Raw genomic sequence first — 27511 nt, 5'->3', positions numbered from 1 at the left:
GGAGCCCTTTCCTGTAAGGGGGGTCTCTGAGAAGATCCATCTATGTGAAGGCTGCCACTGTCCCCCAGTGCGTGGGGTGTTCCTTAGAAGCCCTCTGTGTAAGAGGAGTTTCCAAGGCTCGGCACCTGGGGTGAGGCCACGAACCACCAACTTGCACAAAAGGGCCCTACTCTGCATCTCCGGATCAATGATACCCAAGCCTCCCAGTGCCTGCGGCATGATCACCGTCTGCCAAGCTACTCGGGCCCTAGTGTTCGTCATGCCCTCTGAACTTGCCCAGAGGAAGTTCCATACCAACCGTCGGAGCTGCCCAATGCATCCTCTGTGAAAGCACCAACAGGAGGCAATATACCAGGCAGTGGCAAGGACGACCTAGTTTGCCACTAAGGGGCGACCTGCGAGGGAGAGTTTGGTCGAGCTCCAATAGAGAAGGTTGCGCCGAACACTCTCAAGGACCGGGGCAATATGCTGCTCTGCTGTGATGTCAATACCCACCTGGCGTCCGAGGTATCTCGCTATCTGGTCCCACGGTATCCATCTGAAACCAAAGTCACTCCCCCACTCACGAATCTCCTGTGTCTCCTCAAAGCCCGTAAAGAAGCCTATGGATTTCATCCAGTTGATCCGTGTCCCCGAGGCCTCACAATAGATAGCCAAGGCACCTCTAACTCTCTCTAGACTCGGTGTGGTGCCCTCAACATACAAGGTCGTGTCATTTGCAAACTCCGAGTCAAGGAGCTCCTCCTCCTGCTTGATTGGGAGATTGGGAGCTTCAACCCTGTGAGACCTGCCACCTGTGATCTCAAATAGTAGCCCCGAGCCTCCGCTACAAACAAGAAGAGGAAGGGAGCTATACTTATTCTACTATCGCGTGACAGACTATAGAGCTACTGGGCGTTTGCTTCTACCTGGCTTGATAGGTAGCTCGAATAATTAGAGTTCCTTGCATATAGCGTTGAAACTCCTCTGACCCATCTGTCTGAGAAACCCAATCTCCTCATAGTGGCCTGAAAGAATTGCTTCATCATCCTGTCCCCCTGTTGTACCCATCGGGGGGGCCCAGGAGGAGTGGTAGGAGAACTCAACCCGCCGCAACTGCGTGTCCTGAAGCTCGAGATGAGCGCTCTCAAATCTGTCACTAAGCCACTGAGAAACTGGGTCTTGCTCCCTGAGCCTCTCGATGGAGGTGAGGTCTCTCCTCAAAGCCCGCTCGTGCTCTTGAAGGGTCCTCCTCTGCCTAAGGGCGTGAGCCTGCAGCTCCACACTACTACTTTGAATCGCATTGGCCACCCACGCAGCCTAGCCCTCACTCGGTGCCATCTCTGAATGCTCCCAGATCTCTGCCATGACCTGCTGAATCTCCTCGTCCCGCAAGAGGTCCTTTGGAATGCGGACCTCCTTCTAGGGGAGACCTCGGCGGGGCTGATCCAAGGGAAGTATCACTCGAGAGTGGTCGGACATTGTGGTACTTGCCAGAATCCTAGTAGATCTGCCTTTGTGTAATGCCCAGTCTCCAATATAGAAGCGGTCTAATCTCTTGAGCAATCCATCGTGTCTCCTCTATCCAAAGGAGAAGAGAAGGCTGCCAGGAGTCTTGCTGAACTTCGGCTCTCTCCACGGGTCTCTGCCACTGATCATGAAAATGAACTGCTCCCAGGTACTACGCTCTGCTGTTGGCATCTCAGAGAACGAGGTGCCGCCCTGCTTGTCTTTCCCAAACTCCAGGTTGTTGAAGTCCCCTCCAACAATCCAGGAGTCAATATCCAGAAGACACTCTGACAACCCCCTCCAAAAGGCCGGGCGGTGCTGTCTACACGCTGGGGCATACACGTTCAGGATCCCAATCCTGGACTCTCCTGTTCGAGAAGGATCAATTCTGGGAGGGACTCTAGGCTCTCAACCACCAGCCTGATCCTGGGGACTCCATCATCTGCTAGAACTGAGGCGGTTGACTCTGGCGGGAACTCGAGCATTGTGCAAATGCCCGACCAATGGAAGGGAGGATGGATCAATACTCCTTGGGGAGCCTTGGGAAGCGGAGTGTGACTGAAAAACGTGGAACATGATGTGTCGCATCCATGTCCTTCACTATGAACCCATGATACCATGGAAAGAGGTAGACAAGATGCGGGCCAAGGAGGATGGGGCTCTGCTCCACAAGTGACGAGGCAGAGTCGGGGGAGCTCAGCTGGATGAGGAAAACGCCTCGTCCATAGATGGTGACCTCCTGGATGTGGTCTCCCTCTAATGCCAAGCTCGCCTGGATCCACTCTCGCACCTGTCTCCGTGTAGGCGTGAGGCCCACAATTCTGCCCACAAGCGCCTTGTCTTGGAGGTACTGAACTGCGTGCTGTACTTGTTGCTTGTCAGCTGGGGAAAGAAGAACCTTAACGGCTGTAGGATTCGAGGGTGCTGCCATAGAGCCCCTCTGGCCAGACCAAGGGTCACCACCAAGGTTCTTCTTTCGCCTTAACAAGCACAAGTGCTCCCGCTGCAGGGAGGAAGAAGAAAAGCTAAAGGAGGGTGAGGAAGAAAAGTGGCAAAGGGGGAGGCAGAGGCAAAGCGGGGAGGAGGAGGGGGCAGGATAGAGATGGAAGAAGGAGGGCAGGGAGGCGGAGGAGGAAGGAGGGCAAGAAGGCGAAGAGGGAGAAAGTGAGGGGGTGAGAGGGCAAGAGAACGGAGAGGAGGCGGGAGAGAGGGGGGGAGCCGACGGGGGAGAGAAAGGGGACGCGGGGGTGGAAGGGGCGGAGAGGGCGGGGGGTGGAAGTGGAGGAGAAGGGGGGGAAGATGGAGGTGGCAGGAGAGGGTGGAGGTGGCGGAGATGGAGGTGGTGGGAGATGGAGGTGGCGGGAGCGGGCAAGGTTGGCGGAGGTGGGGGAGAAGGGGCTGAGAAGGAGGCGGAGTAGATGGAGGTGGTGGGGCTGGTGGGGGGCGCAGCAGGCGGGGAGTGGCAGCAGAGGCGGAGGAGCGAGTGGCGGGCAAGGAGGCGGGAAGTAGCGGGGCGAGCGCAGAGGGGGAGGCGGGGAGGTCGAGGGAGTGTGGAGGGGAAGCTGAGGAGGCGGGCGGGGAGAGGCAGTGGGGCAGCCAGGGGGGCGCGGCAGGAGCTCACGGGGAGCTCTCTTGGTTTTCGGATCTTGTCCTTTTCTGGAAGAAACTTCTCTCTACGTACTTTTAGGATTTTGAATCTTCACGTTGATCATGGGTACTTCTTCGTCCTAGATCTCTGTTTCGGTTACTTCTGCCATGGTGATCAACAGTTTAGCCATGGGTTGCAAGATGGTCGGGGGATTCTAAAAAAACTTCGTGTACCGACGAGTGATTTCCAGAAGCTGCTTTATGAAAATTGTTGTATTTATTCTTGGGATTTTTCGCAAGCTGTGTGGATTTGGTTCTTCTCCATTGGACTGCCTTCCCTTCTGATATGTCCCGGTGTGACTGCATTTTGGCTCATCCTTGCTCTCATTCTTTATGTGAGTGCATTGGAGTTTGTCCCTTAGCTGTACAAAAGGCTCTTTTTGCTTAAGTGGTTGGCTGATTTCCTTCGCCACCTTCTTTTTTTCATTCCAGCAAATCTTGGCTCATTTGGCTTCTTTTTTATCGGGTCCTTTGTCCCCTATGAGCTTCTGACCACCTTTGCTTCTGCTGTGAACACCACTCCTGCAATTGGTGCATGGTTGGGGTTACATGCTCTTTGTATCATGCTTCTTCTATAGTCGGCATTCGTCTTGCAGTGACCTTCCTTCCTGCAAAAGAAAGTTGTTATATTGATGTTCTCAAATCCAAGATGAAGCAAGACAATCTGGTTGGGACCCACCTGCAAGTTCCACTTAGGTCTTTCTTGCATTCACTTGACAACCACACTTTGGGGCCATGGGAGCCAATCTGTGGGACTTAGGTAACACTGCCTTAATTCAGATTGTTCACATTATGGTGTTGTTTCTGATCTGTTTGAGTTACTGCTCTGGTGTTGGATTAGGGTTGGTCACCTCCCCATCTGCGTTGGATGTCTGCGCAGGATATCCAGCAGAGAAAGGCTGCCAGGTGCGGATGTGCAGCAGCATGGAGGAACAAGAATCACAGTAGTTTTGGGCCTGCTATATGAGCAGGAGCAGGTCGGTTTCAGGGCAGCCTGCCACGTGGCTAGGCAGGGCCAGCATATGCATGAATATATGGGCCAACCAGGTCGGCAAGTAGGGGCTACCTGGGTTGGCTGGAACAGGGGGTTGGGACGGCCATATGGCCCCTATCCAGTCGGCTTTTGAAGGGGGGCATCCAACTCTATATAAGGAGGTCATTTGGGCCTCATATGGCATCATCTGGAGCAGCACTTCAGGGAGCAGGAAGGAGTAGCAGAGCAGCACCAATTGGGCCTATGACCAGGAGGTGAATTGGGCAGAGGAGCTGCAGACTTAGCTCAACAAGAGCTGCCCACCTAGGCTGACTACCCGGGCACTAAGGTGGAGAGATCACTGGACGGAGAGTCTACATAAGCTCAGGAGGAGCATGTGGGCTCAAGGATCTAGAGGTGCCAAGCAGATAGGAGGATAGCTTTTGGTAAGATCAGAGGACCACGGTTTGGTGGGACTCTGCATCTCTTTTGTATTGTGTCTTGTTTTGGATAGAAATATGCCATTGTAGATTCTATTTCTTTCTTGGAGAACTGTCTATTTACTGGCTTGCACCACACACTAATGGTTGTGAAGTACATACAAGTAACTAAAATGCTTGGCCAGCTCGGATATAAACATGAGGAGTCGTCATATTGAGATTATTAGACATGAGTGGTATGCAAACATGCTGACCTTTAGTCCTTTGACTAAAATTTCAATATGCATGATAATTGACACGATGAAGACAATCTTTTTTGATGTCTATTTTGTAATGTTCAAACATTGTCTTTTGGAACATCCATTCTAAATTATGACATTTGTTTTGAATTTACAAAAAGAAAAGGACTAGTAGGTTTGGCATGGAATGCTAAAGTAATGTAAACGTGCATGAGGAGAAGGTGTTCATTAGAATGCGTGCACTAAGATAGGGAAGATAGGGGAAAGGGAAAAAACAAAGAAAATCCATACATAACTTATGGCAGAGAGTCAGTACAACTCTCTCAGTAAAGTTATAATCATAGGGGAATGTGCCTTTCACCCGTTTTGAAAAAGATAACCACCAATGTTGGAGGTGTAACACATGGGAGAGCGCATCCAGTGTTGGATGTGTTGCATGAAAACAAAGCAATCTTGCAATATCGACTTACGTGGAGTGTCAAATGTGTCTTTTTTGTTGTCAAGTCTGCTCTGCTTATGTGCTATTGGATTGATAGTACGTGCAAATTAATAAAGTATTAATGTCTCAAAAGAAAATCAAACTCATTAATATAGAATATACCAATAAAATGTAAAAAAATTACAACATGATAATGCCTGGAATTTTCAAAACGTTACCTGTTTACGGAGACAGAGTCTCGTGAGAAAATGCCAAGGCCTGATGTAGGTAGAGTGGGTCAGCTGGGAGATAGGACCATGGCGAGAAGATGGCCAAGGTCTAAGGTAGCTAGAGAAGGATCTCATTCTTGGGATCTTATTGTGCTGGGTCAATCTTTGAGCAGTGGCTACTATTTGGATATGATGAAAATCTACATGTATCATTAAAGACACAACAAAGCGAATATGTTTCTTGTCTTAAGGCAGCTTTCAATTACATGCCCCTACGTAGATAGTTTTATATAAAATGATCATACTATCTCGCAAAGTCAAAAGAGGATTGACTTTTGTCTAGCAACCTATTTCATACATTCTTGTCTTGTGATCAACGAAGATGGTTCTTATCAGCTATTGCATGTCAAGTCAAGTTAGTAGAAATGACTAGAAGAATGATCAACTTAGGATCAAAACAAATAATACTAATTGGCTGAGAAAGTAATAAAGATGCATTAGAAGGCCATGAAGCACTCGATATTGCATCTACTATCTCCAGCTTAAACGAGCAAATAAATAACTCTCTTAGTACTTGGAAATTTCCTAGCTGACATTAGCTCATATCAACCTCAATCTAGAACCATGCCTAAGCCCAAAGATTGTATTGAAACAGCTACCATTCCCTTTCCCCCCATCCATACCTTTAGCTTCTTTGATAGAGACTCTTTGTGTGTGGTCTTTGACCTCAATGGCAACCTCCTCCAAGGCCGTAGCTCCTTCCCTTCATGCTTGTTGCCTTTGAAACCGGCGGTGTGCTTCGTGCCATTGCCCTCATGCCCCTTGCTCCCTCGCCTGAGTCCTCTACCACTTTGTTTGGTCTCAATGTGGCAGATATCAAATCCATTGCCAGAGCCGTGCTGCCAAAATTCTACTCAACAGACGTGCATCCCGAGATGTAGAAAGCCTTCTCTTCCTTTGGCAAGAGATACGGGCTTACTGCCAGCCCCCACATCATCGTGAGCCTTTCTCGAAGGAGTATCTTGAAGCTGATCTTGTGTTGGACACAGAGATTAAGTAGCGAGAGGGTGAGCCACCGGCTTTGTGAAGAAGCCAGGTGTGCTGGTTGGGGACAACAAGAAAAGCGCCATGAACTATGGATTTCAAGAAGAGACGCCAGATGTAGAGCTTGGCAATTGCAATACCAATTTTCCATACATGGAACTTTGCAAGGTCTCTCTCTCTCTCTCTCTCTCTCTCTCTCTCTCTCTCTCTCTCACCCATGGTCATCATATTTCGCCAAATTGATTGAGTGTGTTATCTATATACCCCGCACATGTGTACATTCTTGGATATTCATCTTCTGATCTTTTCTAATTCGTGCATACAGGAGGCTTACATCGCGCCTCCCAACTCTATGATCAAAGGTATAAGCGCCAATGAGCTTGCTAAACCCATTGTATTCCATGATGAACTTGCAATATTTCAATGATGAAAAATTTCAGGGAATTGGGCACATATGCTCAGCATTTTGTCAAAAAAAAAACTACTCTTAAGAGCAAGTGTTTAGTGATCAAGTGCTCAGAGATGAAGCACATATGTCTAGCATATACCCCGCCGACATTGTGAGCATAGCTTCTTGCAGTGATATCCAGTATATACTCGCATATCCTCAAGCTTCTACTAGAGACCATAGGTACGCTCATCTTATCCTCCATTGCCAGAATAATGTTATGTATCATTCTTATTCGGGAGTTTTTGGCTTGTGTAGAGGCAGCTCTGAAAAAGATCCTAATACGCGTTTCTCATTACTTGCAATGCAGTCCTCTCGCCTAATTCCTTAGCCCACCTTACTTGTATTGGTAGTGCATGTGCACTTAAATGTGAGCTTGCTCTCCTTGTAGGCACTTCCAAAAGCATCCCATACAATGAACACAAAGATAAACACAAACATGGAAAAGTACCCATATAGTGCCTCCGGGATCACTCTTTCTGCTGGCATTCTCTCCGTTGGATTTGACACTGAGAACGTGCCAGTGCATGTGCACTTTAAATGTTGGCTTGCTCTCCTTGCAAGCACTTCCAAAAGCATCCCATACAATGAACAAAACGAAGAACACAAACACCGAAAGCTACTCATAAAATGCCTACGGGCTCACTCTCTCTGTTGGAAGGGACACTGAGAAACTAGGTTTCAGGATTGTTAAACCACAGGAGATAAGTCTTATTTTTGTGGGGTGGTATATGGCCCATCAAGGAGACTTCTCAAAAGGTTGTCATATGGCCATCAAAGAGACTTCTCAAAAGGTTGTCATGGGGATGCCCTCTTGGATGTTTTCGAAAGGCTTTGATGAACTGCTACAGGTAAAAATGACAAAGTCAGTGATGACTATTTGAGGGTATGGCTGGAGTGTCCGTGGCCATCACAGTACTGCGCAACATGTTGAAGGCCGATAGAAGTGTAAGGGTGGGTGCAACACGTGTGTGTGATTTGTTGAAGAAGACTCAAAAGTATCATCTGTTAAAAGAAGTCTACAACACTAAATTTCAGTTCATGTACCAGATGAGCTTCAAGAGACAAAGGAATACTATGGTGGGAGACAATTATTTCCTCCACAAATATTTTCAGTAGCTTTTGTTGTGGTGCACTATGGCTCACAGCAGCAACCCTGTCACCCGTTGCTGGTGTCCCTGGACATGAGATCATGCTCTGGAATGATTCTCTATGGACCCTAAGGAGGAGGAGCAGTGCTTTGTGCAGCAGTGACCACCAAAGTGCGAAAGGAAGAAAGAAGTTCAGACAAAGAGAGACAAACTCCTATGAGGAAGGGCGGGATGTGTTGCAGATCGCTGGCAAGGTACTAACTGGGGAATTGGGAAGAAAGCTAAGGACGGAAGCGAGATTGCTTCCTCATGCCTCTTCGCGTTCCCTCGCCAGAAACAACAGCTGATAATGTGCCTCCTGATAAGTACAATGGCCCATTGATCTAACGGTTTAAGATGTGCCACACGGCTTCATAGGATTTGAGAATTCATAAAACACTCTAGTGCTGGCCAAGTAAAGAAGTTTTGATTCCGTAGGTAAACACTTCCACGTGGAATTCCCGGGGGGGACGCTCTACCAGTCTTCCACTGCAAAATACCCTCTGTAGGGATTTCATTGCTAACAGAATGCCCTTTTAATTTTCCATCTCCTCTTTTTTTGGAGTTTTTGAAACTCAATGAGGAGGTGCTTCACTTGAAAAAGGGATGCTTTCCTAGCAAAAAAAGACTAGTTGTTTATTTAATTGCAAAAAAGGTGATCTCTGCATTTTTGTCTGTCTTTGCATTCATTCCTCCATATCATGCCTTTGGAAAACACATGAAAAGAATAGAATCAGCGGCTGTAGTGGGCCAGGCTTCTTGAACGAATGACAACCAAGCTGGCAGCAGCAAAGATCCAATGTTGGTAGGCCAGGTTGCCTCTATAACAAGCAGGCTGAAGATGTGCACTATAGCCTATGTAAGTCTCTGGGTATAGTTTGGAAGGGATGCACCCTCGGGCCTCAACACAGGTCTTGTGCAGGTGCAAAATACATGAGAAATCTTGGAAGGTCAAACAAAAGACGCAGTTAGTCAGGTTCACGCTCCAGGGTCAAGGCGTGCTTCACACCACCTCAACAAAGTAGAAACAAGGCCATACAACAATGATTTCATCAGACTCAGAGAGGCTGATGACGTCACTGTTGTGGCCTTCTTTGTACTTTTTTGGGGGGGGTAAAAGTGCGGATTAGGTCAGGTAAGGCTTCTAGGGTTGCAAACATTTTTGCTTCTCTCAGTTTGATGATGTTTTGTATTTTTTGTAAAATAGTGATTAGGTCAGGTGAGGGTTCTGGGTTTGAAAATGTTATGTGAATATAATAGATCCTCTTACCATGCAACTGGTCTATTTTATCAACACAGGGAATGTTGAAACTTTTTTGCCTAGCAATATTGCTGCTGTCCTCTTTACTGCCTTGTAATTCTGGGACTATGTGCTAGATGGTTATTGATTAAAAACACAATATCTGTAGATATTATATAGTTGTGTATTTCATTTTTGTACATGCCACCCATGGTATGTGCCGTTGAAGGTGCCTTATGAAGGTTTTTTGGTGATCTCATGTTGTTTGCAGAGCTTCGTACTCAATACCTTCTGGAGGGTCTAGCTGATCTGCGGAGCAATTTGCAAAGCAGAGGCTTGGATCTTTTTGTACAGCTCGGCGGGAAGCCTGAAGAAGTTATAGCAAAACTTGCTGAATTAACAGGAGCACATACAGTTATACCATTTTCTCTTCAATCCTGCATGTTTTGTCTGTAAGTCAAGAAGTTATATGCACTGCCTGCATGTTTGTTATCAAGCTTGTCAAATCATCTGTGACAGTTCACATGCTCTTTGTTTTGCTGAGGGGACTGTATTCTACTTCTGTAAATATAAGGATATATTCAGAAAACATTTTTAAAAGTGTTCTGAAAACTGGCTGACTGTTGTTGAATCACTTGTAGACATGGTTTTTTTGTTTTGAGGGCCGGCTTTGAGATGGTGTGAATAGTCAATCCTATTTGGTAAATGGTTTCACCTTCTGTTCATCTTGCAAGTCCACCCAATTTTTTATCATGTTATGAACTAAAAAAACAAGTATAATTTATTGCGAATCTGGATCCAAGAGCTATCATATAGTGTATGTTGCACCCTAGTTGGTGTTTGGAAGCTTTAATCCTGGAAGGAATAATGCACAGCCCTTCGTTTGATTGGAAATCAAACGAGATTTCCATGCTTGCAACTGGATTTGTATATAGAAAGCTTGCTTTCAATGCTAGCTTCTTGTAAAACGGTGATTAAATTTTGTATTTTGTTCAGTCCATGAAGTATGTTGACTGCTCCTCAAAGATGTGATATGTATAAGTTATGGCTGGTATTTTCAAAATACAGGCGGTAGCTACACGCCTTATGTTGGAGGTAATACGTTTTGGAAAATCTTGATGAAGTCATGGTTGCATGCTTGTTAAACTCAGGAGGTTGCGTAGTAAAGTTCCATATGCAAATTGATCAGACCTGTGGTGTCACTGGCTTTTCTCCCTCCATAATTGTGTGACTTGTTTTCTCTCTATTCGTGCAGATTTTTGCTCACAAGGAAACTTGTAGTGAAGAACTGCTAGTTGAGAAACTTCTTCAGAAAAGCCTTGAAAAAGTCAACCTTTCATCAAGTAAATCCACTGATGGCACATCCAGAAGTACAAGAATGCAGCATCCGAGATTGGAGTTGGTTTGGGGTAACACAATGTATCATTTGGATGACTTACCATTCACTCCAAGAGAACTTCCAGACATTTATACGCAGTTTAGGAAGGTAGTTTTCACCAACCCTTAATGGCAGAGTTGGATTCAGATTTCTTCAAGGGGATGGTAATCTCATAATAAATGATTTCCAACAGGCAGTCGAGTCTCGTTGTACAGTCCGTTCATGCTTTCAGGTCCCATGTTCGCTTGCTCCGCCACCTAAGATATTCATGGATGGTGGTATCGGGTGGGGAAATATTCCTACTCTTAATGACCTGGGTCTTGAGGCTCGAGATCAGGTAATCCTGTTTCAAGTCATGATTTTTTGATGCTAGAAGTGACATTTTTATTATCACAATATGAGAGCAGTGTTGTGGAATACTATGATTGATTCCTCTCTCATAACAAACAAAGTGTTTTCCTGACAATTTTGAATTGGGTGGTTATCTTGTCACATGTGCACAGAGTCCCCTTGGAGTTATGAGGTTTATTGGAGGGGAGACAGCAGCCCTAAATCGGTTACATGATTACTTTTGGGAAAAGGTAATTAACATCAACCAGCTGTGCAGCTACCAATAGTTACAGATTTGTGCCATTTATGATGAAAGGAAAACATGAGTGCCTTGGTCTTGTGTTGGATGAAATCTGCTTTGTTAGTTCTGAAATCATGGAACATAATCCAATCCTCCTGGCCCAGCTCGAGGAAACTTCATGGCAGCTGGGTGAAAAAGGCAGCACTTGGAGGAGATAAAGAAGAAGCTCGAAGAAAAAAAAAACTAAGGGAGAATAACTAGAAGAAAGCAGGGGAATCTCGGATTTTGAAAAAGTGCTGTTGTTGATGTGCGAGGAGTGCAAACACGAGGATGCACTTAGACATGACGAGATGACCCAAGCCGACGAGAAGTAGCACCGACTCGTCTCGGAAGCCATGTTGCTCTAGCATAACCAGATGTTGGCCACTATGTAGGCTAGCATGAGCATAGCACTTCCCGCATCCACACCAGCTTCTACATCAGCCAAGGTTACTCCACTCACTTGGTCCATGCCGAACTTCACCAAATATGGTGTAAGTGTGACCACTCAGCTATTTTATAGTTTTGTTCACTAGCTTTCTTACTTTCCGCTAGCACGCATTCAAGACAAATAAGACAAAGTCTACCCAGCAGCCCCTCATTTGATGAGTGAGGCGGTTACATGGTGGCAGCATTGGGTCCCGCTTTGAATGCCGTCCCATCTGTGGTCTTTGAAGGTAAGGAGGCATGCTCGATGAGGAGAAGAAGGCTCTCATCAGAGCCTATGGCACAGGTAAAGGGAAACGGTTCGTTGTCCTATTTTACATGGGGTGTTCAAAAGCTGCTATATCCCCTCAGCTCACCAAGAAGATGGGGTGCACTTTAGTGCTTCATGAGCTTGCGGTAGATAGATTCATGCCCAGGCTACATACTCAGATCACACAATGCCAAAATATTTTCTTTTAGAGTTCATAAGGTTTCTTTTCAGCGGACTTCATCCTCACACCCTTATTAGAATGTGACATAATACTGGGGATCCAGTGGTTCCAAGACTATTCACGATTGACGGCAGGATTCCTTCACATGATTGTCAAAGGACTACTTGAGCTGGAGCTGTTCACAAAGGTGCGGTGCGTGCACTGGTGTATGTCTGTTGCTAGTTGAATCTAGTATGTCCGTTGCTAGTTGAATCCAGTGCAGCCAGCTCCTCCTTTGGGGCAAGCCATGGCCGATCTCATCCAGGAGTTTCAAGATATCATGCTCCGGGACGATCTACCACCACAGCTTCTGTCTCATAGACCCGAGGATCATCACATCGAGTTAGTCCCAAACTCTACCCCTCCTATTAAGTTTTTGTATCGATTATCTAAGTCTATGGAGGGAGAGTTAGAACAAAAGCTGACTCAGTTACTGCGCGCTGGGTTTATCTGGCCATCCTGATCGCCTTTTGCAACTCCAATATTATATTGTCCAAAAAAATGATAAGTCCATACGATTATGCGTTGACTACAAGGACACTCAATAAGATTATGATCAGCAATAAATGTCCAATGACCCTCATAGAAGACATCTTAGAGCGCTTGAACAGTGCAAAATATTTTTCTAACATAGACCTTAAGAGGGGTTATCATCAGGTCCGAATAGTTGACTCCGACATCCCAACGACGACGTTCATGATAGAGCGAGCTTATTATGAGTTCGTAGTCATGTCATTCGGTCCTAAAAATGCACCACCAACGTTCAGTAAAATGACGTCGCAGGTGTTTACTAGTCATATAGGAGTGTGCCTGTTCATCTTTTTAGATGATATCTTGATCTTCTCAGCCACAGCGGAGCAGTAGGTAAGGGATGCACAAAAAGCCCTCCAGCTTTTGCGCAACAATCAGCTCTAGCTGAATGCAAAGTTCGGGCTGATGGAAATCCAATTTCTGGGCTACATCATCAGCGCAGTGGTATCCGCTTGAACCCCAAAAAGATTCAGGCAATCACAAGCTAGGCTGTCCCCACGGCGGCTCAGACGATCTGATCTTTTGTAGGGATTTGTCAGGCCTACAGTTCTCACATGCTTGGATTCTTCACCACTTCAACACCCTTAATAGATCTATGAAAAGGGGTTAAGACATGTAGGCAAAAGATTTCCATTATCGGCGTAGCTTATAGGCCTTTCACGATTTATAGACACTATAGCTCCATTTATGAAAATAGCATCTTGGGATGATCCATTCTTGGTCATCACAGATGCAAGCAATGTGGCCATTGGGGCTATTTTACAATAGGAAGATAGGCCTGTGGCTTACTATTAGTAGAAAGCGCAAGAATTACTCTATCTATGACAGAGAATCACTTGGAGTGATTTAGGCACTGAAGCACAGAAAGCCATTCCTCTATCGACGGACTTTCACTTTCAAAACAGATCGTCAAGTCTTGAAATGGCTTTTAGACAATGCCCAGCTCCCAGTGGAGTGATCGGCAATCCCGATGGAGTCAAATATTCCAACAATCTGGGAACATGATCGAATGTGTCCTTGGAAAGAATAACCCCATCGCCAATGCTATAAGTAGGAAAGCATCCATTTAGATAGGTTAAGGGGCCGTTGTGCTCGATATTCAAGGGAAAGACCTTCATTCTATGAAGACACATTACACGGATTCAGTGGAGTTTGGCACGCAGTATTAGTTTGCCACAACTCTCGCTCCCGGCCATTACTCAATCAAAGATGAGTGATTATTTTACAAGCATTGACTATGTGTGCTTAAAGACAAGCTGTAGGCTCCTCTCTGATGCCCATGATGCCCTCACAACTGGCCGTAGAGGCATCAATAGCACAATGGAGAAACTAGAATTGGTACTTTTACTGGCTAAAAATGCAGAAGAATGTGCATAGTTATGTGCAGAGATGTCAAATTTGCGAAAAAGTAAAAGTGTCCCATCAAAAGACAAGAAGCTTGCTTCAGCCCTCACTGATCCCAGGAGGTCCTTTTTAGGATGGATTTTGTGGGACCCCTTCCGGCATCTTCAGTATGCGAAACACTTAGTGTCTAACCATTGTTGATTGCTTTGGCAAATTTTGTATGCTTATTCTTTGTAAACAGACGGCTAGCGTAAAGATGTAGCCCACTTTATCAGGTATTGGTATACGATTGGAGGATTGCCACGGACCATTACCACAGCTAGGGATTCCGAATTCACCTCTTGAAAACTTCGGCAGCAAGCTCCAAATGTCTAGTGCATTTCATCTGCAGATTGACGGGTAATCAAAAATATATAACCAATTGGTATTCGGTATGCTAAAATCTGATTGTCATGATGCGCACGCAATCAATGTGGGAGCAGTAGCCTCAACTCGTACTTGCCTTACTAACCATACATATTCATTGATCATTGGTCGTATACCGTATAAAGTAGCTTTTGGCAAGAGTTTTCTTCACTCCTCACTAGGATAATCTCCCCGTCTCTTGAAACTAATAAAACTACAGAATTCATGGTAGGGATTACGGAGTCAGTTAAAGACCGCCTCGCCAAAGCATAAGCAACGAACACCCTCCAAGCCAACAAATCTTGTTGAGATGTCAACTATAAAGAGGGTGATTGGGTTTATTTAAGGATTATTAAGCAAAGGAATAAACGGGTGGGCAAGCGATGCCCCAAGTTCTCCTTCAGAAGTTTTGGGCCTTTCCATATCATTAAGAAAATAAACAAAGCCTCCATGAAGTTGCGGCTTCCAAACAGTACGCTCCCACGTTGACATGTGGAGTATAGATGATATCTTGCCAAATAGTAGTCAAAGATGTTGCCAGTGGAACACGATATCCTCCCAAACCTAGGCTGAAGGGCCAACTCAGATGTTCCATGCCGTGGTGCTGGCCACTATCTCCCACACACCATCCTCTGGAGCCGAGTGTCAAGTTGGAGGAATCGCCTCATGCAGCTCAATCCGATGTATGCTTTGTCGGTGTATCCTATAAGCTAGAGAGACCTCATCGATGTGGAAGGCTTGACCATCCTGTATGAACCAAGCCATCATGCCCCAAGTGAAGCCTCGGTGGATATTATGCATTCGGGCCACAATCCGGAGAGATTTTAGCCAGATCCTATAGGCGCTTTGGTAGCTCCAAAGATAGTGCGGGATTGTGTCTATGACACCATCCAAACAGCAATGACAGTGCCCATCCTCTTACATGTGCTCTAGCCAAGGGCCTATGGGTAAGCCACCTTGAGCTGTCAACCAGAAGAAGTACGATGTCTTCTCTAGTCGAAGGCTGGACCAAAGCCACGTCCATAAGCAAGAGCGACCCTCCTGGGTTACCTGCTGTACTGCCCAATGTCTCTCTCGAAGGTGTATAAGATGATGCCTCCATCTGCAGTCGCCGTCCTATTTGGGCATGTAGGAGAAAAAGGGTACCTCCTCCACTCTCTGTCTGGCCTACTCGAGACGGCCTGAACCACTCTCCCTGACTGTATGTGCGTGGGGTGTTCTTGATAAGCCCCCTCTGCCCCCCATGGGGAGAAGTTACATCAGCAAAACGATTCTACAAACTCAAGAACTTGGAAACTTTGGAGTTTGTCATGCAATCCCATATCATGAATTTCTTGTTGTTCATTTTCTCTAATTTCTTTGATTTTATTTGCTGATATCATTTAATCATTTGCTACAGATTGCATTAACTTTTCAGAATTTCCTGGCTTTTGAATTGGCATTTCATCCAGCCATGTTTCCCCTTCTTTGTTTGCAGTGCTTTGTGAAAGAGGCTTTTAAACCTGTCATTCCTCATTGTAGAGGGCTTACCCATATCTGAGGTGCTTCTTGTTACAGATATTTGAACTGCTCTTTGTTAGAGAGTTACCCATCCTTTGCTCATGCATTTTTTTCCTTTTGATAAATCTTATAATATATATTTCTTTTGCAAATTTTCTTTAGTGCTCATTGAAATAGTCTACTTGAGCATGTGATGATCAAAGTAGTTGCATCGGTGCCACAAGGCTTATTCCCACATTCATCTACAAAGATTGCTTCAAATATGGAAGGTTATGTCAAAATTCTTTTGAATGTTGAGTGCTTCAACCGTGGATGTATCATTTGTTATTAGAAAACATTTTGGTTGATGACAATAGGGACACTTGTCGGAGATTTGCGTAGTTATTTCTTCTGAGGATTGTAAGAAGACATCGATATCCATTCATGATGATGTGTCACTGTGGGTCACATGTAGTGATGATGTGGCACTGTGCCTAGCAAGAGGTGTGCCAGTGGAGCCCTGTGCTGAGGTGGTAGGGGTGGTCACATGAAGTGACTGTGGAGCACTATGTGTGCCTGCAGAGGTCAGTGCCGACTGGACAGCTGAGGTGGCACAGATGATGATGTCAGCAGATGATGTGGCAATGCTGACATGGTAGATGATGTGGCACAAGTGACGTGGTAGATGATGTGGCAACTGATGTGTCAGTGATGATGTGGCAAATGATGTGGTAGTTGATGTGGCAGTGATGACGTGGTTGATGAGTTGACAGGGTGACATGGCACTGATTATGTGTCTACTGACATGGTACGATAAGAGAGATTGCCATGTGGCTAAACTCTGACCACCAGCTAAGCCTGGGGTTAGTTGTCAGCTAACCAAGGTAAGTGCTTATTTGCCACGTGGCAGATAAGATGAGGTGGCACTCGAGCCACGTGTCTCTAAGAGACAAACCGGAATCTTTATGATTCCGGTGCACTCAAGCCACGTGTCTGTAGGAGACACATCGGAATCTTTATGATTTCGACGGAATCTAAAAGGATTATGTTCTTCTCCGTCGTCGGTTCTTGACCATCCGCAAGGATCCTCCGCACACCTGCATCAGAAGCATCTTTCAAGAATTCTTTTGTAGTTCTGGCAGAGTTTGAGTTAGAGGACTTTGTACCCTCTACCTTTGGGAAGCAGGTTGTTCAGATCATCGTGGATAGAGCTTCCCCTTCTGCAGGTGTGGGAGTGCTTTCCCTAGTTGGCTTCCCTCCTCTTGATAGGAGGAATTTTTCCCAGGAGAGGGATATCTCTGCTACCAGGTCGGGTAAGATATTTCATCCGGCCTTTTTCTCTTGTCGATGAGAATTGTCAGTTGGAACGTTCAGGGCCTCGGAGGTGTACCTCACTGCCGCCGTAGGCAGCTGATTCGTAACCAACTTCATCCAAGTGTTATGGGGGGCCCAATTGATATTCTCATGATTCAGGAACACAAATTGGATGTCAAGGATTGTGCAAAGTCAGGTAAGCTTCTCTCTGGCCATACTTTTTGGTCACCCGCCTTGGGCATCAAGGGAGGTACTTCCACCCTCCTCTCGCGAAGAAATAGACAAGTAGCCAGTCATGTGGAATGACTCTAATATTGGATGAGAATGACAGATCACTAGGAGTGTCACATTTTATGCAGTGGTCTAGATGGGAGAGGAGACCTACTTCCACATGAGAGGGAAAGAGTAGGGGAGTGGAACAATGGAGACAAAGAGAGAGAGACACAAAATGTGTGGGTGTGTCGAAAAGTGTTGAGCCACACCACAAACTCATAGGTTTTATTAGGATTAGGTTTTTCACCCTATGACTGTCTTAAGACAGTCATAGGTGTCATAACTTTAAAGGGGTGGCAATGTGCCTTTACCCCAACAACCTCTTACCTAAAGGCCAATGTGCCTAAAAGGGAGAAAAGAATAAAAATTACAGCAATATACAGTTACTGTATACAAGACCATAAAATAAGAATGGTCTCATCCTAATTCCATGATGTGGCGGCAATGTGCAAACCGCTCTGTAGGCAAGCTCTTAGTGAGCAAATCTGCTGGATTATCATCAGTATGCACCTTCACAAGCTCAAGTCGCTTGTCTTCCAGTACCTTCCTGATGAAATGGTATTTCACATCTATGTGCTTGGTCTTCTGATGAAAGACCGGATTCTTTGCCAACATGATAGCACTCTGACTATCACAATGCAAAACTGGCATATCTCCTGTAATGCCCAAACTTCCCACCAGGCGAGTAAGCCATATTGCTTCCTTGCAAGCCTCAGTGGCTGCAACATATTCAGCTTCAGTGGTTGACAGTGCAACGCATTTCTGCAACCGAGACACCCATGATATAGCACCTCCTGCAAATGTGAAAATATAACCGGTAGTAGACTTCCGGTTATCTGCATTCCTTGCATAGTCTGAATCTGTAAAACCATGCACCAATGCATCCTGCCTACCATAGCATATGCACAAGTCTTTGGTACCCTTGAGATACCTCAAGACACCTTTCACTGCTTCCCAGTGCCGCTTGCCTGGATTTGCCATATACTTGCTGATGACTCCCACCGCAAAAGCAATATCCGGACGAGTGGCAACCATGGCATACATCAAAGAACCAACTGCAGATGCATACGGAACCTTGGCCATTTCAGCCTTATCATCATCTGATCTGGGGCTGTCCTTACTGCTGAGTTTTAAATGTGGAGGCAACGGGGTACTAATAGACTTCCCCCCCTCCATTTTAAACCTCTGCAGTACTTTATCAATGTACTCCTTCTGTGACAGAAACAAAAGTCCCTTGGACCTGTCACGGATAATCCGCATACCAAGAATATGATTTGCATCACCCAAGTCTTTCATATCAAAAGACTTATGCAGTTGTTTCTTCAAAGCACTAATCTCCAGCTGAGATTTGCTGGCAATCAGCATGTCATCCACATATAGAATGAGGAGCATCAAACTGCCATCCTTTGCCCGTTTGGTGTACAAGCAGTGATCGGTCTCACACCTATGATACCCTTGGGACTGCATGAAGGCATCAAACTTCTTGTACCATTCTCTTGGCGCCTGCTTGAGTCCATACAAGCTCCTCTTGAGCTTACACACAAGCTGCTCTTTCCCTCTAACAGCATATCCCTCTAGCTGACTCATGTAGATCTCATCATGGAGATCTCCGTGAAGAAAAGCAGTCTTCACATCCATCTGACATAAATCCATGTCCTCATGAGCAACAAGAGCTAACACTGCTCTCAAAGTAGTCATCTTGACTACAGGGGAAAAGATCTCATCAAAGTCAATGCCCTTCTCCTGCTTAAATCCCTTGGCAACCAATCTGGCCTTATACCTCGGTAAAGCATTTGAATCCACTTTGACTTTGTAAACCCATTTGCATGGCAAAACCTTTCTGCCTGCAGGTAGCTGCACCAAGTCCCATGTATCATTTTGAAGTAGGGAGTCCATTTCTGACTGCATGGCTTTCTCCCACTTCCTTTTCTCTGTTCTTCAGCATGATAAAATCAGCCACATTATTGGCTCCTGGAACAAACCTGTCAGGAGGCCGTTTTACACGGGTGCTCCTCCTAACAAAATGTTCCGGATTAGGCTGCTGTCTAGCCTGTTCGTCATGCATGACGGGTGGCTGTACCACCATATTTGGCTGTTCTACAGCCCCATTTGCTGGCATATCCAGTGGTGCATCATTGGCAAAATTGTCTGGCTGATTTTCAGCCTGTACACCCTCTTGAACAGGGTTATCTACAGCAGCCTGCTGTTGCATATTAATGGGCATTCTTTGCTGTCCGACATCATCATAAACAACCCTCCTGTATTCCACAGGTTGCACGGGTTCTTTGTGTACACTATCCTCTTTAAAGATGACATCATTGCTGCGTATAATCTTCCGTTTGACGGGATCCCATAACCTGTACCCCATTTCACCTTCGTCACCATAACCCATGAAGATGCATCTGAAAGACTTTGGCTCCAGTTTGGTGCGCAGTTCTTTGCGTACATGAGCAAAGCACTCGCAGCCAAACACACGTAAGTGCTTATATGAAGGTGGCTTGCCAGACCACACCTCCTCTGGCACTTTCAACTCCAAAGCCTTGTTCGGCGACCTGTTAATTATGTGAACTGCTGTTTGCACGGCTTCTGCCCAAAAGCCATGGGGCAATGCAGCATAAGACAACATACATCGAACCTTCTCCTGAATAGTCGATTCATCCGCTCACTCACACCATTTTGAGATGCATTATGAGGGGCTGTGAGTTCCTGTTTAATGCCCTTAGCTTCGCAAAACTGTACAAAAGCATGTGACACATACTCACCCCCATTATCGGATCTGAGGCATTTCAGCCTGCGACCTGTCCGATTCTCAACCTGAGCGACAAACTTCTTGAAAGCATCTAAAGCATCGCTTTTATGCTTCAAGAAATAGACCCACACTTTGCGTGTGGCATCATCAATAAAAGTCATGAAATACTTTGCACCCCCTAGTGATAGCTGTGGCATCTCACACAAATCAGTGTGCACTAGATCAAGTGGTGCTCTATTTTGGGGAGTTCTCCTCTTATGAGGAGTCATAGAATGCTTGCCAAATATGCAATGATCACAAGTAGGCAAATCTGAAAATGAAAGGGACGGCAGATAACCCAAACGTGACAGTTCTTGCATTTCTTTAACGGACATGTGTCCCAACCGGCTATGCCACAATGAAACCTTTGGCAGCTCGGTTATGGCAACAACATGATTACCTACACTGGAAACATAAAGAGGGTACAAGGTATCACTCTTATAACCCTCAGCCACTACAACCTGGCCATCAGTAATCACCCATTTGGAATCCCCAAATGTGGTGTGGTAACCACTGTCATCCAACAAGCCAGTGCTAATCAGATTTTTCTTGATTTGCGGCACATGGCGAACACCATCAAGCATAAATGTGCGTCCATCAGGGAATACTATCTGTATACTGACAATCCCTGCAATCTGACATGCATAGTTGTTCCCAAGGTGAACAACTCCATGAGTACCTGTGTAGGATGTAAACCACTCCCTATGAGGAGTAACATGAAAAGAAGCACCTGAATCCAAGAGCCAGGTGTGCATGTCATGGCCATCAATAACCAATGTATGTGCAATTACAGCAGAAGAGCATAAAACATCATGTCTGTCACTTTCACTGTCCTCTGCTGCAACATTCACTGCATCCAAGTCATCTGCCTTGGCCTTGCCTTTGCCTTTGCTTCCATTGCCTGCATCCTTTGTCTCAGCCTTCTTGGCTTTCTGATCCCGTATAAACTTGAAGCACTTAGACTTCACATGTCCCTTCTTGCCACAGTAAAAGCATTCAATATCCTTTTTGCCACGGGACTGACTGCGGGATTTGGACTTTCCAGCAGATCTCCCCTTCTGCTGAGTCCTACCTCTTTCCTGTACCTGCAAAGCATTGGAAGACTTGCTGCCCATATTATTCTTCCTGCTCATCTCCTCCATAAGGAGAGAGCTCTCCACATCAGCATACATAAGAGTGACATTTGAATTAGACAGGGTGGTCTTGAAAGTGTCCCAACTCTCAGGGAGGGTACACAACAAGAAAGTAGCCTTGAACTCCTCATAAAGGTTCAACCCCTGTGCAATCAGCTGTGTAAAGATGGCAATGAACTCACTCAAGTGTGAGGTCATAGCTGTACCTTCCTTCATGCGAAGATCGACAAGCTTCTTCAACCAATAAACCTTACTAGCTGAACTCTTTTGGGCATACAACTCTTCTAGCCTCTGCCATAGGCCATAAGAGGTCTTTTTAGCCTGAACATTGAACACAAGAGAATCACTGAGAGTAAGCATGATAGCAGCCCTAGCGGACAAATCAAGCTCCTCCCACTCATCATCTGACATCCCAGATGGCTTGACACCCTTCACCCTTATGGGCTTAGAAATCTTCTTTAGCAGAAGTACATTCAAACACTGTTCCACCCATAATGCATAATTGTGTGCCCCTTCCAATTTCTTTATGTTCAGAATTGAAGATTCACTTCCCCCTGATGCCATATCAGAAAAGGAAAGTACTTGACTCCCTGTAAGTCACAAAATGACTAAATAAAATTCTGATTTCTCAGAAAACCTGCTCTATCAAGAGCCAGGAGCACTCACAATAGTGCTGTTTTTACTGTCAAAAAATCTGCAGCAAAACAGAAAATTTTCCCTCCAGTCACTGTACCTTCTGACACACTGTACCGTGCTCAAATAGGCATAAAACAGTAACTTCAGAATGCTGCAGCTGTTCCACAAGTGCTTTATCAGTGCATCATCAGCTGACGAAGCACAAAACACTGCTGTCCTGGACACTTCTCCCACCTCAGATGAGGTATTGCACTGATTTGATATGCATAAACCACTTGTCATACACTGTTTTGTCCACTGAAAAAGGCTCCAAACACCTCAGCCTGTCACAAACCTGCAACAAGGAATGGGACAAATCCCAAGCAATCACCCTTCTGCCAAGGGGATAAAAGGCATCTGAAGTTCTCAAACAGTAACGCAAGTGCTCACAAGCAAAATCTGGACAAAAGCCCCTTGATTTGACACCTGTACCAAGTGAAAAACACCTCAACACTGAGGTAGCATACAAAATACAGCGCTCTCCTGGCACTTTCACCTGACAATGTAATGCATAAACGGCCCTGTGTACACAGTGACAACACAGATCCCAACGTACAAACACTGAAGAGAATCTTTTGAGCACTGTCAACGATGGACAGTTAGGGACCGAGTAAACTCGATGCGCCCTGGCCAAGCGTGGCTCAACTGAGATTTTTCAAAGTGTCGTACACAGAATGTGACCTGCAAGAAATGTCACTGAATACACTGCGGAAACAAGACCAATGTGGGTACCCTGGCTCCACACTGCCTCAAGGCATACACTGCATAAACTTCCAGGCAAAAGCCCTTTGAAATTGTCACCCGAAAGCTGAGATTTGCACTCAGCAAAAGCATAAAAGCCCTCTGCAAAATCAAGGCATTTGACCTTCCCGAAACAAAATAACTGTGCAACCACCACACACTGTGGCACTAGTCACCTTAAGCACGAGGGATACGAGGGTACTTGCTGTACCTCAACCACACAGTTTTGAGATCTGAACAACCGGGAATGAAGAGCAGAGTGCTCTCTCTTTTCCTTCTTCCCCAAAAAAAACCTGCGCAGGGTACCTGCTGTACCTGCGCAGGGTACCTGCGAGGGCACAAATCCCAAAAAAAAAATCCAACCTGTACCTCCTTGACGCAGCGTCCGTACGGTACGGCCGCCTGTACGGCGTCCGTACAGTCGGTACGGACGGGCGTACCTATCCGTACGAAGGGCTGCACGCAGCCTGTGTTGCGCGCTGGTCGCGCTGGCTGCGCGCGGCCGGTGTTGTGCGGTGCGCAAACTGGCTGAGCCCGCGCAGCTAGCAGCAGCCGCTCCTGCACTGGCTGCTTGCCCTGCAAGCTTTCGTTGCCCCGCTCACTGGCGCTACCCCGTGCGCTGGCGCTGCCCCGATCTGCTCGCGCTGCCGCCCTGCTAGCCGATGAGGGCACGAGATCCGAGGGGAGAGGGAGGGGAAGAGGGAGGGGTAGAGCGAAGTGGAGAGGGAGAGGTAAAGGCTCTGATACCAGTTGAGAGGGAAAGAGTAGGGGAGTGGAACAATGGAGACAGAGAGAGAGAGACACAAAATGTGTGGGTGCGTCAAAAAGTGTTGAGCCACACCACAAACTCATAGGTTTTATTAGGATTAGGTTTTTCACCCTATGACTTAAGACAGTCATAGGTGTCATAACTTTAAAGGGGTGGCAATGTGCCTTTGCCCCAACACCACATTAGGTGCCTGGAAGGCTTTTAGGAAGCTTCCAGAGGATCAGAGACTCTTATCAATTGGCCACCTTAGAGGGAGTGCAGTCAGGATGCAGCAGATAGATGCAGCCATACCAGCAGAGTGGATAGATACAGATGACATGCCTATCACAAAGTCCACTTAGTTGGGAGCTTTTATGGGGACGGGCATTCCTTTATAGGTTATTGCCTTGCAGGATGCACTTGACGAGACCCTTGTCTTTGATGTTCAGTCAGGAGGCAGACTTCTTAGATCTTCAGATGATATTGTTTTGGAGGTTGCCTTCTAGCTTGTTAGGTTGTAGGTTACATGGAGTGGGGCAAGGACTCACAGTGGTATCTTGATCTTGACTCTGTCCTCTTGGCAATTGGATCTTGGAGACTCTGTTTATATGGTGGTTCCCCCATTAGGTTCTTGCAGTGGGATCCAAGGGAGTGGGAATGGATTGATGAAGGGCATTGAGAGAAGAGCATCCCCTTCTTTCGTTACACAATCAGAAATGCCAAGAGATTTCAGCTTAGCAGTAGAGGTTGGAGGCCCTCTAGAGCTCCTCATTGGGATAGTTTTCAGTTTTATGCAAAGGTGCAGAAATTTTTTTGGAGGCGGCTCTAGAAATCCCTCAGGAATAGAAAGACCAATCTCTTCTTTTGGCTTTCTATGCATGGAGGGATTGCAGTGAACCTGTGGAGATTCAGATTTGGGGCTGACCCTACTTGTCCTAGATGCCATGCAGCAGTTGAGTCAGTTCAAAATTGCCTCTGGGAGTGCAGACAGGTGAGGATGATCTGGAAGGGTGTTAAAACAGCTAGGATTTTTAGCATATTTCATAGAGCACCCTTCTTCATGACTTGGGGATCAGTGGCATGGTTATCTCTTACTGACCCTCTGATGTTTTTCGAGGGACATGACTTGAGACTCAGCCTTTGTTATACGACGACACTCTGTGGAGTCTTGTTCTCTCCAGGATGTTCCCTTCACTCCGTGCAGATCTGCTCATGCCTTGGTGGACACATCATGGGAGATTCTGGCTAGCATTACAGCTTGGCATATTTGGAGGGCCAGATGTACGGAGGTGATGGAGGGTTCCTAGGTTCATCCTTCCTAGTCTATGACCAGTATATGGATTGATACTATACACACATTGGTGGCCATTTGGGCGAGCATGTAGGGATCCCTCAGAGCAGCCACAGCCAGCAGGAGAGGTACTTTTTTCAGAGTTTGGAGAGGATCTCCTTTCTTCTTTGAGTCTCCTTCGGGGTTTAGGTGACACTTTCAGCCTCCACCTTGGATTTTTGTTAGCTCTTTTTGAGCTGGCTTTTTTTCTCATGCATGGCATGATGTACTCTCGCATTAGAGCTTGTTCTTGCAGTTTTCATTCATACTTAATGAAGTAATCTTTTTGGAAAAAAAAAAGTGTCCACTACTTTTGCAGACTCGCCTTCTTGTGCGTCTCGTTTCTTCACTTGCGTCTATAGCACTTCATATGATCTTTACGTCACCTTACAGGGCCTCTATGTGGTGCCTAAGCTCTTCGAATGTAATGCTGAAGCTTTTGTTCAAGTTTGTTTGTTGCTATGATCTTCTTGCTTCTTATTTTTTCAAGAAAACTACTTCATTAAGTATGCTTGAAAACCGCAAGAGCAAGCTCAAATGCGGGAATATATCATGCTATGCATGAGGAAAAAAAAAACAGCTCAAAAGAAGCTAATAAAAATCCAAGGCAGAGGCTGAAAATGCCACCTCAACTCTGAGGGAGACTCAGAAAAAAAAGGAGATCCTCTCCAAACGCTTCTTGCTTGAGTTCTTGGTGCTTCTTATATCTACCTTAGTCTCTTAGTGAAGACCTTCCTTGATTTCGCTTAGGGTTAAAAGAACTTTCAAGTCCTTTGAAGGATTGTGATGCTCCTTGATTTGAAGGTCAACCTGGGTAAAACCAAGGTCATGATCTTCAATACATCTCGAGCCATCATGTGTCAGGAGCAGTTGGCATTTGCGGGGTCATCTGTTGAGATAGTTTCATCATACACTTATCTTGGGGTTATCTTCTCCGGACCAAGCTTCACTATGAGACCCGCGATGTAGGCACGCTTGAGTAGAGGGCATGCCTCATTGGCCAGGCTAGAGAGGCAGTGCTTCCGCTCACACTTTCAGGATCCACGCACCAAGGGGTTGCTTTTTGACTCCTTGGCTCGCCCAGCGGGGATGTACGGCAGTCCTTGTTGGGAGCCAGACTTGTCGGATACAGAGTGGGCCCGTGTGGAGCGGCTACAGGTTCTCATGCTATCACGGATGATTCGTGGTAAGTCATCCGTTCCTCACCAGATCATTCAGGCTGAGTTTGGGTCACCCCCTTTACAGCTAGATGCTACATTTCAGGTCATCACATATCTGTACCGAGTTAGGGAATATGGGGATTATACCTCGGGGCGTAGCAGGCTACCATGGATAGCTCTATCCTCTTCTATGGCACTTGTAGCAGGAGGAGATCAGAGGAGTTGGTATGCACGTACAGAGATATGGTTTGAGCAACTGGGGCTCCACATGGATAGACTACCTCCCTTCCAGTATAGCATGGATGCTCCATTCTCTCCCCTCTTATCACACGAGGTCAACCAGGTTATCCGTGAGGATCTAGTACAGCTACACACTTTTCGGACCTGGTTGGAATCGAGTGAACCCCCAGTGAAGCTTAGCTTCTACAGAGATCACTTCTTACATATCACAGCGGAGGGTTTCATTGACCCACTAGGATACACACAGATTCACCTACCCCACTCGATGAGGATCTCTCTTGGGCAGTTCCGGGTCTCTTTACACAGACTTCGCATCGAGAGCGGCAGAGCAGAGCAACTACCCAGGGAGCGGCGCATATGCACACTATGTGACATACAGGAGGTTGAGACAGAGGAGCTTTTCATCTTCAGGTGTCCTGTGTACTATGAGATCCGAGGACGTTTCCACTGCCTCTTCAGAGATAGTTATGGGATCATATCCCATTTACTCTCCTACCCAGACCAGCGGTGTTTGATAGGTTTCATTCATGAGGCACTTAGACAGCGCGAGAGGGTACTTTGAGCACGAAGACAGGAGCAGACTTCTTACTCGGGTGATCCCTCTCAGAGCTCTATCACGGAGTTCTTTCAGCTAGATCACATGGACCCCAACGAGACGAGGCCTCGACATGACCGTGACCCGGAGCCCGTGACCCGACAGCTCAGACAGAGGGTCGACACACAGATCACACTTGGAGACATCCCCTCCTTGGTTAGAGTTGGAGCCCGACCGACGGGGGTCACAGTAGCCCCGGTTAGACGCAGAGCTACGACCAGGGGACGTGCCTGGACCGCACCTTTGAGTGGCCTACAACACTCTATTGCTGACTTCATGCCTCCACTGCTTCATCCATCCTGATATCTTGCTGTTGCTGGGGATGATGATGATATTGATGATGATGCTGAGATTGATATATAGTTGACCATCGACATGACTATGTTGTACTTAGGACTTAGTATTGCCATTCTGCATTTTTTGCAGTTTTTGCATTTTGCATTGGTATGGACGCTCGTTTAGTAGCTCCACTACCACAGCTCATTGTATCAGGATTTTCACAGTCTCATAGACCCATCGGTCTTCCAAAGACTTTAATAAACTTTCTTTCTTT

The 27511-nt window shown here is 46.2% G+C and overlaps 1 protein-coding gene across 1 annotated transcript in view; it reads left to right on the top strand.

Annotated features, from left to right (window-relative positions):
* Positions 1–27511, top strand: part of CRY3 (cryptochrome 3) — a 45736-nt gene that overhangs the window by 6601 nt on the left and 11624 nt on the right. The window contains exons 3-6 of the mRNA XM_087398752.1: positions 9569–9711; positions 10553–10783; positions 10869–11012; positions 11179–11256. Coding sequence (XP_087254878.1) covers positions 9569–9711; positions 10553–10783; positions 10869–11012; positions 11179–11256 — 596 coding nt within the window. The remainder of the gene's footprint in view (positions 1–9568; positions 9712–10552; positions 10784–10868; positions 11013–11178; positions 11257–27511) is intronic.

Source organism: Dipteris shenzhenensis, chromosome 27, assembly GCF_047967505.1.
Source record: "Dipteris shenzhenensis isolate YYH24624 ecotype China chromosome 27, Dip_SZ_1.0, whole genome shotgun sequence".
Classification (NCBI taxonomy): domain Eukaryota; kingdom Viridiplantae; phylum Streptophyta; class Polypodiopsida; order Gleicheniales; family Dipteridaceae; genus Dipteris; species Dipteris shenzhenensis.
Note: the sequence above shows the minus strand (reverse complement) of the source record. Positions and strands in the feature narration are given on the sequence as shown.